Source organism: Trichomycterus rosablanca, chromosome 9 (genome assembly GCF_030014385.1).
Source record: "Trichomycterus rosablanca isolate fTriRos1 chromosome 9, fTriRos1.hap1, whole genome shotgun sequence".
Lineage (NCBI taxonomy): Eukaryota > Metazoa > Chordata > Actinopteri > Siluriformes > Trichomycteridae > Trichomycterus > Trichomycterus rosablanca.
This window is the reverse complement of record NC_085996.1, coordinates 33,007,673-33,020,327: the sequence shown is the minus strand read 5'-3', so window position 1 is coordinate 33,020,327 and position 12,655 is coordinate 33,007,673. Positions and strand designations below refer to the sequence as shown.

Here is a 12,655-nt window from a genome sequence, read left to right as displayed (position 1 = left end):
ATTACAGCAAGTGATTGCCTTTCACCATATCTAGCATTGCTTTTAGAGGTATATGTAACTTTTTTATAGTGACTTTGTTCTGTGACTTTTGTGTACTAACATGTTTTGTCAAAATGTCAGTGGGACTTGTGGGACAATTTTTCCATTGTAAACGTCAAAATTTACCATTTACCAACGTAAGAATGGTAAAGCATTTTGAATGTCGATGTGTTTTGCCTTCAGCATTTTTTTTTTTACAAAAGGCAGGGTACCTTTATTGTAGGCAGAATAATTTACATTTTAGTAATATATAATTTAATAAGCCTGGGCTGTTTATTCAGTGAGATGAAATTTTGACTATCCCAGCTCGTTCTGCTCTTTGTTCTGAACAGTAAATATGCATTGTTTAAAAATAAATAAATAAAAAAAACAGAAGAGAGCAGGTTCACCTTAAGTGTGTGACAGATTTGAAAGAATCTGCTGTCAGTAATGGTTCGGGGGTGGCATATCCTTGAAAGGTTGCACAAACCTCTGTGTATTTGCCAACAGTACCCTGACTGTAGTTAGGTTGAAATCCTATTGTTATTGTCATACCTTATGCTGGTGCAGTGCAGCCTAGGTTCCTCCTAGTGCAGGACAATGTGTAGGCAGTTTCTGGATGACCAAGGCATTGATGCTGTTGACTGGCTATTATGTTTCCCAGACCTGAATCCAATTGAGAACCTTTGTGATGTTATGTATTACTGTTACCAAGTAGCACCACAGACTGTCCAGGTGTTTATTGATGCCCTGGGAGGAGATCCCCCAGGACACCAACTGCTGGAGGAGATCCCCCAGGACACCAACTGCTGGAGGAGATCCCCCAGGACACCAACTGCTGGAGGAGATCCCCCAGGACACAACCACCATTGAAGCCATTTACATTTTTGGCATTTAGTGACTTACAGTTGTGACAGTATACAGTCTAAGTAATTGAGAGTTAGGGATCTTGATCAAGGGCCCAACAGTGGCAACCTGGCAGTGGTGGGGCTTGAACTGGCAACCTTCTGTCTGAATACTAGTCCAGTACCAACTGCACAAAGTTACAACTGCCCTGCCATGCACACTACTGAGTCACGTTATGAGCTGCAATGATGGAATATACACAAAGTTAATCAGCCTGTGACGAAACGTATCTCTACAACCAGCTTGTGTCCAGATGAACTGATTCAACTTTGTGGATTTGTGTACCTGGATTACTGAGCATGCATCAAGAGATCTGAAGTGTGATTTGTGTTCCCTTAAATTTTTGAGTAGTGTAATTTGTTGGGCTAAATGTGCTGGAATACAGTATGTGTAAACAATATTAATTATAAAAATGAGGAATGAAGAGAAATACTGAAGCAGAGAAGCCGCTGATTTATTCTTCTATTGTGATCGATCACCTCACGTCTCTTCACATCTCAACCCGGAAACGCGGTCTGACTCCGCCCCTTGATTGGGATGTTTTTGTCTTCTGGCTAAGCAGATGGAGGTAGTTTTCATTTATTTTACTTTAATTTCAAATAATATACAAACGTATTGCAAATGATGCGATTAATAATGTTTTTAAATATGTGTTTTAGCACGAACCGTTAACAGCGTTTGATATTTTGAAGCAATAGAGGTTTGAAAGACAAAGTAGCTTGCAGCTAACTGGCTAACTGGTTAGCTGTTATCAGTGTAGGAATGGCTGACAAGCGGTGAACAGTGTTTGTGTTTAGGACAGGTTGTTTTACACGCTCACACTGTTTAGTTTGCTTATTACTGGACTTTTTAATCAGCTAACTAGTAACTAGGTGTTTTACAGTAATTATATCCTGTCAGCAAACATCATGTTACTGCAAAAAAAAGCTCCTCGTCGTCTGTTGCCTCACAGTCATGGGTTCGATTCCCAATTCCTAAGTGGAGCGGTCCGGGTCTTTTCTGTGTGGAGTTTGCATGTTCTCCCCCTGTCTGTGTGGGCTTTTCCCCCACAGTCCAAAGACATGTAAGTTAGGTAAATTGAAGATACAACATTGCCTGTGAAGGTGTTTGACATTGAACTTAAACTTGATGAATTATTTGTAACCTGTAACTACCTGTCCTGTCATCATTATATATATAACCCTATTCCCCCCCACACACACACTTTTGATCCCTCAGTCTAGTCGTGTCCAATTACCCTGATTGCATCCTCTATACTAATTCGACCCTAAACCGCTGACTAAGGATGCCTCTCAACTGACATACGCCCCCTCCGGTGCGCACAGTCAGTACAGACTGCATTTTTCACCTGCACGAGTCGAGTTCATACACTTGACGGGCACTGTGTACGGAGGGCCACACACCCATCAGCATTATTCCTCAGCCCTGTGCAGGCGCCATCAGTCAGCCAGCAGGGGCCGCAGTTATGCACCAGTTATGAGGACCTATGATCCGACTTTCTTACCCTCTAACCCTGAACAGCCAATCGTTGTTCATGCTGCCACCCAGCCCAGTCGGAAAGGCAGAGCTGAGATTCGATACGATGTATTCGAAACCCCATCTCTGGTGATCTAGCGTACTTTACCGCTGCGCCACCTGAGCGGCTTGTCCTGTCATCATTTTAACCTAAGTGTAAAACATTATGTTAAAATCCTTGCAAAACAAAAAAGTAAACAAATGTTTAGTGTTGTAATCGCTGTTTTTGGTAGCACTCCACAGATATTGACTGGGACCATAACTGCTGTACCCTGACCCTGAGCGGCACCCACTCAACGACCAGTCAAATTCAAAATCACAGCCAAATGCTAACCTTCCCCCTGAATAAAACACAGTTGCCCCAACAACAATCCATACTGTGAGTTCCCAGTAATCAGTAATAAGTAATACCATACATTTGTGCATTACATTTTCCCTTTTCAGGTTTTTATTATTTTTTTGTTATCTGAACCAAAATAGTGGACAAAAGCCTGTCATGGACTGCAAAAAATTATTTATAGGAATAACAGAACCCATGCCTTATGTCTTAATGACACCGCTCCTTTTGTCATTTTAAAATGTTACCAAACATTCCCTCAGTACTTCAGTAGTGTAAAAATGACAGTAAAAAGCATTTTTTTTGTATTTGTATGATGAAGAATGAAAATGAGGACCGTTTGGAGTAATACTGATATGTTTCATTGATCAATTATAATTATCAACCATATGGACGACTATGAAGTATTTTATGTGACTCTGTGACCTTACCTTACATGTGTGATAATAATAATCAACAAATACTTATATGTTTGTACTTGAAGCTGATTTAGAATTCTAGACAACTAACTAAAAACCTTTGATGGCTGTGAAGTGATGGCAAGAATCTTCTATTTCTGACCCAGTCATCACTTGCGTCCATGACCACGGGTTAGTATGATTTATACACTTATGATATAGGACACAGCGTAGGTGTAGAATTACGGTGCATGTTTCATATGTTGTTCTGCATAAGTTGACAGCTCCTCTGTACCTTATTCTTAAATAAAAAGGACACTCATTGTACTAACACTGTACTGGTACAAGTGTATCAGGTACTGCAGTGCTGCTGTAGTTAAAAACAACATACCATTACTTCTGCACTGAAAATTGTCCATCAGTCAGAAATCCCCAAGCAGCAGTGGCCTGATGTCACAATTACTGAAGAATAGCTAGAGAAGGATTTATTTACACTGTGCATGATCAAAGTGGTGATAGTCCCTACATCTACACCTTAAGGCAGTCCTGATGTTGGATGTGTGTACACAATGAAAAAACCCAGTGACACTGCTGTCATTAGTACACTTGTACACACACCATATCAAAGTCACTGTTGGGTTGAGAGTTGTTTACCCCCTAAAGTTAATGGCCCTGTGGTTATTCCTTTCCACAGATGGACAGGGTAAGAGGGAGCTGAAAAATCATGCACTGCAACAAATACAGAAACAAGGTACAGTAACTGTACACCTACAAAGTGCACCAATATTGTAGGATTACCAGATAACATGGTTATCTAAAAGTAAAGCGTAATGTAGTTATACCTATTAAACTGGCTTACAAATTCAGTAATAATTTGTTTTTATACTCTCCCTTGCTCCTGATCTTTTGTTCTTTCTTTTCTACAACAGATTAAGAAAGACTGAATCCATGCTTTCTGATGAGCTTGACTCCAAACCTGAGGTACTGAGGCACAACACATTCACACACACACACTTTCATTTTTCAAAACTACAAGTATCATTTATAATGCAAGTGAACACCATTTGCTTAGATAACTCTTCATATGCACTTTTGTGAAGCTGCTGGTTGAGTTTGTGCAGAACGCCTCCATACCACTGGGTCAGGGCCTGGAGGAATCAGAACCCAAAACACCGGCTCTACCACTCCTTGCCTCATCAGAGAACTCCATATGTGGCCAGCTAGACCTGCCAGGTATAGAATACCCAATTGTATCTTTTCTTTAGTGTGTCCTTATTAACATTGTATTAGTTTATATTAATCATTTCGTTTGAATTAACATCAATTTCATTTTATCCTGGTCTGGGTCATGGCAGGGAACACTGAATGCAAGTCAAAAATACTCAGTTTATCATAGGGCCAAATAGGCAATAATGTTTGTGCATATGTTTAGCTGGTTAATAGCACTGCTGAGATTCAAACCCAGAACCCAGAGCTAGTGTAATAGATTGCTGTGACGCTTGAACAGCTTTTGTTTACATTATTGTCAGCAAGTTCTGTAGGTGTCAGCAGTTGTTTGTATAAATACTGTAGTTTCTCAGGTCTTGACTATGTTATAAATCTTTCTTAATTCCTTTTCTTTATAGAAAATGCTCTTAGCCATGCAACATCCCCATCACTGTCAGAGTATGGGCCAGAGCGAAGCCCTCTGGTAGTTCAGCTTCAATCCCCCTCCCCAACACCAACTTCACCTGCAATTCTGCAAGATCTCCAGCAGCCAGATAGCACCTCATATGTCCTGCTCAATCTTGCCAAAGGTACAAATATAATTTACTTCTAATTCTCTGTACATTCCATGTGGCCTTCTTAAGAATTTAAGAGATCATCTCTAAGGATGGAATAATTAGTGATTACAGCAAAACGTGTTGAGAAATAATAGTTTTTAAAATGTTACAGAATTGTAGTGAAATATTTATTTGCATCAAGTCAGTTTTTTTAGCTTTGGATTTGGTCTGAACAGTTTGGTCCGTAATGTGTAACTGCATCCAGCAGCAGGACACATCTTTTCATCTATTGCTTGGTCTTTGCTGACAGGATGACATGGAAAGTCTTTTACTGGGTAAAGGCTATTAATCATGCAAAAAGACTAAAGGCAAGAGCTCTGAAATGTTACAGTGTGAAAATATTATTGCTGTATAAAACTTTGGAAGCAAGTCAATACATTAACATTTATGGCATTTAGTCCTTAATGCTTTTATCCAGAGCAACATAAAACTGTCACTTAATCATCACTGAGCTGACAGTGCCTGTAAGCATTTCACTTTAGAAAGCCAAGATATAAATAAGTGAAATAAGTGATATGTTTTGCTATATTTTTAAATGCAATGGAAAGCAGTGTAAGTGCGCTCTTATTGCCAGTCCCAAACCCAGATAAAAATAGGCAGGTTGTGTCAGAAAGGGCCTCTGACATAAAAACTGTCAAGTCTAGTATGCAGATCAAATCCACTTTGTCAACCCCCTAAATATGGGAGCAGTTAAAAGAAAATATTTCTTCCAAATAACCGTACTTTGTTTAGAATTTTAGTAACGATTATTATGGAATTATTACTAATTGTCATCTGTTTGTTTTTGAAGGGCTGGCAGCCTCAGCTGAGCCTCTGGTGTTTGTGCAGGATGAAATGGATGAAGCGGAGAAGGAGATTTCAGGAGGGGAGTGTGGAGACGGAAGTGCCCCATGGTACCTGCGGGTACAGGAGCTAGCCCATGACAGCTTGATTGCTGCCACTCGAGCTGAGCTTGCAAAGGAAGCCAGGGCTTGTAGCAACAGTAATGTTGGCTTACTAATATTTTTACAGTGAATGTGTTGTACTGACCTAATTCCATTATATAAAACGCTAACTGTATTGAAGGGCATCCATAACCCTTTTGCCATTTAACAATTAATGTTAAATGAAAACTAAAAGCTGACTCAAAAACAAACTGAAGGTAAATAAAACCCGGACTCATAAATACATTATTTTAAGTTTAGGGTGTAAAATGACGGCTATTTGAAGGAATAAGTGTTTCATCCAGTGATGTCTTTAAATAAATTGAAATGGCCAGCATCAAGCATTTACTTGTTTGTCGGCCAGCTGTTAATCATTTACATCCCTAGTTCCAGTACTGATACTGTATTACAGAATTAGTGCATCATTGACTTAAATAAGGTACATTTATAAGCTACATACCTTAATACTTGTGCTTCTGTGTTGTCATTTTCCAGATGACCATTTACTTAGCTGCCAGTCAGAGACACCAATAAAAGAGTCACCACCACATAACAGTCGTGTACCTGCAGAGAAGATTCTGGTGTGTCCTTATGAAAATTGCCAGAGGACATTTACCTGGCCTGCTCATCTTAAGTACCATCTGAAAACACACAGGTAGGTAAAGAGACATTGTTTTAAAAATATATGTGACTAAATAAAACTCTTTCTCACTGATTTGTAAAATATAATCAACCTTATGGAGTAATTTAATAAACACCCACCTGAACTACTTTGTATGTTGCAATGAAACGGCATGATGGGCCTGGGTGCGATTTCCCAGCCAGACAGCCAGCCAGGGTTCTCCCTGTGTTCGTGTGGGTTCTCTGGGAGCTCCGATGTACTCCCAGAAGTCCAAAGATGTGCGGTCAAGCCAATTGAAGCTGCTAAAAATTGCCCTTCATGTGAGTGTGTGTGTGTCCGCCCTGTGTTGGACTGGTGACCTGTCTGGGGTGTTTTCTGCCTTTTGCCCAGTGAATTAGACCCAGCACAACCCTGACCAGGAGAAAGTGGTAAAACAGACAATGAATGAAATAAATAATGTATTGCAATATTTAAATATTTTATAAAACCTTTAGGTGGAATCATACAGCAGATTGTGCTGGGCTCGCATAGCTCCGGGGTCCTGAGATAGAACTAGTAGGTTACTGCTTTAGTACATTAGGCCACATGACCCTTTTATGATAAGGGGATGTATCACACCCTATGGAGCCATTGTCTGATAAACAATAAACCAGTATTGTCCTGCTGAGTAGCTAGCAAGGTAATAAAGTTACAACTTCATGCCTCACCCTGCCACCTACCCAGCAGTAGAATAATGGCACATTGTTTATCATTCATTTGAAAAGTATCACAGTGTGTGTAAAATCCTTCTTTGCTTATCGCTCACACACTTGATTTGGAAAGGGACAAAACCACAATTACCAGAAGTCTTCTGTTTGCATGTATATGAAGTGTGTGTTTGCCTGTGTGTTTTAGAAATGACCGCACATTCCGCTGTGGTGCTGAGGGCTGTGGGAAAAGCTTTTATGTGCTGCAGAGACTGCAAGTGCACATGAGGACGCACAACGGCGAGAAGCCATTTATCTGTAATGAGAAGAACTGTGGCAAGAAGTTTACCACTGCTGGTAATCTAAAGAACCACAAACGTACACATACTGGTAGGCATCTTTATTTTAAAGGCTCGACCTTTTCTTTTTTTAATAAGAGTAAAAATTCAGTTATTTGGAAATTTAGACCTTATTTGTCCACTATTGTGAAGTTACCAAATAATAAACCAGCCTAAGCTGTTATATGCCTCCCTAACATTTTTTTTATGGCTTTCTTCTCATGATAAACATGCTAATCCTCCCAAATTGTTAGCTGTAACACGACATTTGAGGGCCTCAGCTTACAATTGGAGAGAAAAGCTGTGTGTACTACTGGGATTTTATGCCTTGCTGATGCTCTCAATGTTCAAATAAATCTGACCTGGTCTAATGAGATAAACCATGACATGGCAAGAAGCAGCTTTCTTAAAGAAAAAGATTTTCAATGACTAAAAGTTTACAGATCATTCTATCCACTAATATTAATTGCATTATAGCAAAACTATAGCAAAATGAACACAAAAGTTGACTTCACAACTGGCTAGTGTTTTAATAATTACAGTGACTACAGGCATGTACATTTAGATTTCACAAATCTCATGCTTGATTAAATATTATACAACAGGTAGTTCCGACCTTACAATCTGATTGGTTGAGAAGCGTTCTAAACGTGCTGATATTCATGATAACAGCACGGTCTTTTCACACCACAACTGTATTACTCCGCTGACGCGTTGCCATTAACGACAAGCTTCATGCACATAAACGCGCACGCAGGCGACACAGCCTTTTTTTCCCGGTCGCGTTTTAAATCCGTTATCTGATATACAATCTAGCGCACTGTGTAGGGAACATAAATCAATTGTCTAATTCACTATCTAATGCACTATGTAGGGAACATTAATGTGTTTGTAACGCGAACAGCCCTAGTAGTTCTGTTTTCATCCATAGGTGTGTGCGAGAGGTTTTTTTATTTCTTTTTTTCCCTTCCGAGGTTCTTGCCTTTTTCTTCTTGTTGTTCTTACCTCCCTGAAATGAGTTTTTGCAACTTGGGATGTCTGCTTTGTAGTGTTAAACTTTATATTCGTTGTGGAACTACTTTTTGGCGAAAGGTATTGTCAATATTAAAGCATATTTAATATGAAATTCAGGGCTTCTTTGATTTATTTTCTTTCTTTATTTTGTAAAAACTGTTGTATAAAAGCAATAGAACACTCGAGGTCGTGTGTTATCGCGAATAACATCACGGCTGTGATGATCTACGGCACTCACCTTCGGTTCGTGCCTGCGACCAAATCACAGCCGTGATGTTATTCGCGATAACACAGGACCTCGAGTGTTCTATTGCTTAAATAAATGACTTTTACTTAATGCAATATTTCGTACCCAAGCCGCAATAATTACAAAGCACACTGGTTGCTGCTGGCATTTTTTATTTAAAATAAAAACACATTTTTTCTCATTTTACTTTGGGCAGAGCCTACAAATGGCTGTGCTGGGCAGTTTCATTGTGAAGTACCTCTATTTGGCTGATTAGTTTAGAATAGACCTCAGACTTTAGGTTTGTTAATACTAGGTCACCTGCTTGAACATGTAAACCTAGAGTAGTAGAGTGTGGAATTAACATATGCAAAAATTAAGGCGCTGGTCATTAATTTAACTCAAGTTAGATTTTTATTTAATGATGTATCCTAGTCATCCTGTATTTGAACTTTTATTTAAAAATGCTGATGGTCAGTTAAACATACCTCTGTCTGACACTGTCCATTTTTTTGTTTTGCAATGTTTCAGGTGAGAAGCCTTTCATCTGTGAAGTTGACAACTGTGGCCGTTCATTTGCTGAATACTCCAGTCTACGCAAACACATGTTGGTTCACTCTGGTGAGTGGAAAATATATTTTGCATTCTCAGAGGCAATTAACAATTAAGATAGCAATTATTTATCTGTTAGTATTATTAGATTTCAGTGGATGACGCTTTTAAAATGCAGACAGTAATCTGATTACATCTGAGTACCAAAGGTATTATAACTTGATAACTTTAATTAGTGGTTCATTCACACTTAGGGTACAGTATTTGTGCTTCTGTCAGTACAGTGGTGGACAGTGTGATGGTGTGGGGGTACTTTTCTGCCTCAGGACATGGACAGCTTGCTGTTAATAGAGGGGGGTTAAATTTCAGTCTTTATCAGAAAATTCTAGAGGAAAACCTTAGCTCATCTGTTCATAAAAGCTGAGAATCAGTTACAGTTTTTTATTAGGAAAAGCTAAACTAGTTATTAATTCTTGATCTTTATGGTAGGTGTAGCTTATAAAATGGCCAATAAATGTACAGGTTCCTATTAAAGTGCTCCATGGATGTATGTGCTGTTCACAATATCATGCTATCGAATTAGAGAACATAAAGCTCCATGTTAATCAAATCACACTACACACAAAACCAGCTTAATAGCCCACACGACAGTATGATCCATGTCATTGTTGTGCATTACCAGGAGAGAAGCCCCATCAGTGCTCCATTTGTGGGAAGACATTCTCTCAGAGCGGCAGCAGAAACGTACACATGAGAAAACGACATGGAGAGAACACGCTCAACTCTGAAAGCAGAGAAACAGGTAACAAAATACCACTTTCTCTCAAGTGGGTTTTAATAGGATTACCGATGTGTTTATTCTAGCTAACCATCTTTTAGCAAATTAACATGCATGTTCATTTTGTCCTTTTCCACATATAGCAACTGACCACAGTTAACACAATTCAAAATCAAATTCACAATGCAAAGTATGCAAAAAGTCAAGGGGTCTAAATTCTTTCTGAATCCACAGTCTCCGAGAGAGACAGATTTGTACTGGTAGACACATTGCTTAATTTACCAGAAGCAAATTCTAGGCTGCTCAGCTAAAATGATCTCAAATGCCTTGAAGTAAAAACCAAAACCTGAAAGACGTGGAAGGAAGCGTTGTAACTACTGTTCGAAAGGATCGAAGAATAGCCAAAATAGCAAAGGCTCAGCCAGTGATCACCTCTAGAAAGATCAAGGAACATCTGAAGTTACCAGTGAGTACAGAAGATGATTAAGTGAAGCCAATTTACCAGCAAGAACTCCTTGCAAAGTCCCGTTGTAAAGAAAAAGACGTGTCCTGAATGGGTTCAAATTTACCAGGGAACCAATTGACTGGTCCAAAGAGAAATGGCTCAACATTTTGTGGACTGGTGAAAGCAAAATTGTTCTGTTTGGGTCTAGTGGCTGTAGACAGTATGTCAGACGACCCCCGAGCACTGAATTCAAGCCAAAGTTCACTGTGAAGACAGTAAAGCATGGTGGTACAAAATGATGATATGGGGATGTTTTTCATACCATGGTGTTACGTCTATTTATCACATACGAGGGCTCATGGATCAATTTAAATATATCAGAATACTTAAGATCATCATGTTGCCCTATGTCGAAGAAGAAATGTCCTTAAAATGGGTGTTTCAACATAACAATGACCCAAAACATCTTGGTTACAGACAAGCAAGATTGAGGTAATAGAGTGGCCAGCACAATCCCCTGACTTCAATCCCAGAGAGAACTTGTGTTCTGACATCTGAAACACGTTTTTTTGAGGCAAAACCCAAAATTGCAGAAGAACTGTGGCATATAGTCTAATCATCCTGGACTGGAATACCTGTTCAGAGGTGCCAGAAGTTGGTCGACTCCATGCAACACAGATCTCGGAAACAATTGTTATGCCACTAAATATTAGGTCAGTAATTTAAAGTAAAGTGGAACAAACATATTTTTCAGTTTATACATATTTTTTTTGAGTTTTTAAAGAAAAATGCTGGCACTGCTATTATTTTTAACAGCCTAATATTCATTTTTCTTAACTTTCTGTAAAGGATTAACACAAACTGGCTAAATTTGGTTAATGTTTTGATTTAGAATGGAAAGTGTAGTATTTTCAGTGCATTTGCAGTTATGGAAATAATAGTTATTATAATGATTTTTTGCTTTATTCACTGTTTTAAAATCACTGCTATTTTTTTTAACACCACTGTAGCTCAGCCTTATGTAGTATTAAAAACTTCGAGTTACACTAGTATTTTACATCTGTTTACAACAGTGATCTTCATATTGAAGGACAAAACAAAGTCCGCTGGGTGTGGGATTTTGTTTGCAATAGTTAAGATCATGCAGTGACAAGATCCTCAATCACAACTGGTTTAAGTGGATAGGTTTAAAATTAGGCTAGACTTCTCACTTCATCAGATGTAGTCCTGGGTTTTGATTGACAGGCGAGGCGCTGACTCACAGCAGCTTGCTAGAGGCTGATGGTGCTGCCACGGACACCATGGTAACCATGACAACAGTTGAGCCGGTTAATCTTCACCATGCAATGCTGAGAGCACAAGGTACATACTGTTCATCTAAAGTCAATGCCTTTACCCAGTCTCATAAATAACTGATCTTACACTCACCCGGCTGCTGTGTCGCTGCTTTCTTCTGTCGCAGGTCCTGCAGAGCCAGTGGTGGTTCTTTCTTCCCCTCATGACCTGGTCAGCATGGCAGCTGGAGCTCATAGTTACGGGGAGGATGTGGTGGCATTATTATAATAGTGTTTGTAAATAAAATTATTATCACAAATTGTACTAAATGTACATATTTTATTTCATGATCAAGAAAAAAGCAAAACAATTGTTTGTTCAATATTATTTTATTGGTCTTTTAAAAGCACAAGATAAAATGGACTAATGACATTACATGTTTTTGTGTCCAAGTACATTATTTTTTCCTCAAAACAGTTGAATACATACATATTTCATTTTTGTACAGTATCTCTTTATGTGACCACATTTTAGTGCATTTGAGTCATTTAAAGCAATTAAAAATCAGCTTAGTCATAATAAGTTATCAATAGTCTAATAGCAATATAGTTTCAATTATTTTAGTTATAAGAAATATTTGTGACTTATCAGTATGCCTTACAAACTGGCTGGTTTACCATGTCACAAGGTTTTACCACAGGCTAAGATGCAGGGTAAACTAAAAACAGCAGGAACAAGAGTTACAGAGTAGATCTAAACAAGACCACACTGCACCACACACAAACTTCTCTGCTAAAAT

The 12,655-nt window shown here is 38.8% G+C and overlaps 1 protein-coding gene across 5 annotated transcripts; it reads left to right on the top strand.

Moving 5' to 3' along the window:
* The first annotated feature begins 1,433 nt into the window (after nt 1-1,433).
* On the top strand, nt 1,434-12,291 carry znf410 (zinc finger protein 410). Of its 5 annotated transcripts, XR_010013738.1 has the most exons (14): nt 1,472-1,492; nt 2,673-2,818; nt 3,261-3,366; nt 3,869-3,925; nt 4,104-4,155; nt 4,275-4,407; nt 4,800-4,970; nt 5,788-5,979; nt 6,416-6,575; nt 7,437-7,618; nt 9,338-9,427; nt 10,041-10,160; nt 11,059-11,294; nt 11,827-11,912. XR_010013738.1 is itself a non-coding variant. In XM_063002272.1 (13 exons), the coding sequence occupies exons 4-13, from the start codon at nt 4,123-4,125 to the stop codon at nt 12,142-12,144; spliced, it is 1,299 nt and encodes a 432-aa protein (XP_062858342.1). In that variant the 5' UTR covers nt 1,434-1,492; nt 3,261-3,366; nt 3,869-3,925; nt 4,104-4,122; the 3' UTR covers nt 12,145-12,291. The 5 variants fall into 5 exon arrangements, 4 of the variants coding, with proteins under 4 accessions (XP_062858342.1, XP_062858344.1, XP_062858341.1 ...); XM_063002272.1 differs by lacking the exons at nt 2,673-2,818; nt 11,059-11,294 and adding an exon at nt 12,044-12,291 and having other exon boundaries at nt 1,434-1,492; nt 11,827-11,943; XM_063002274.1 differs by lacking the exon at nt 11,059-11,294 and having other exon boundaries at nt 1,477-1,492; nt 11,807-11,917.
* Nucleotides 12,292-12,655: the final 364 nt, after the last annotated feature.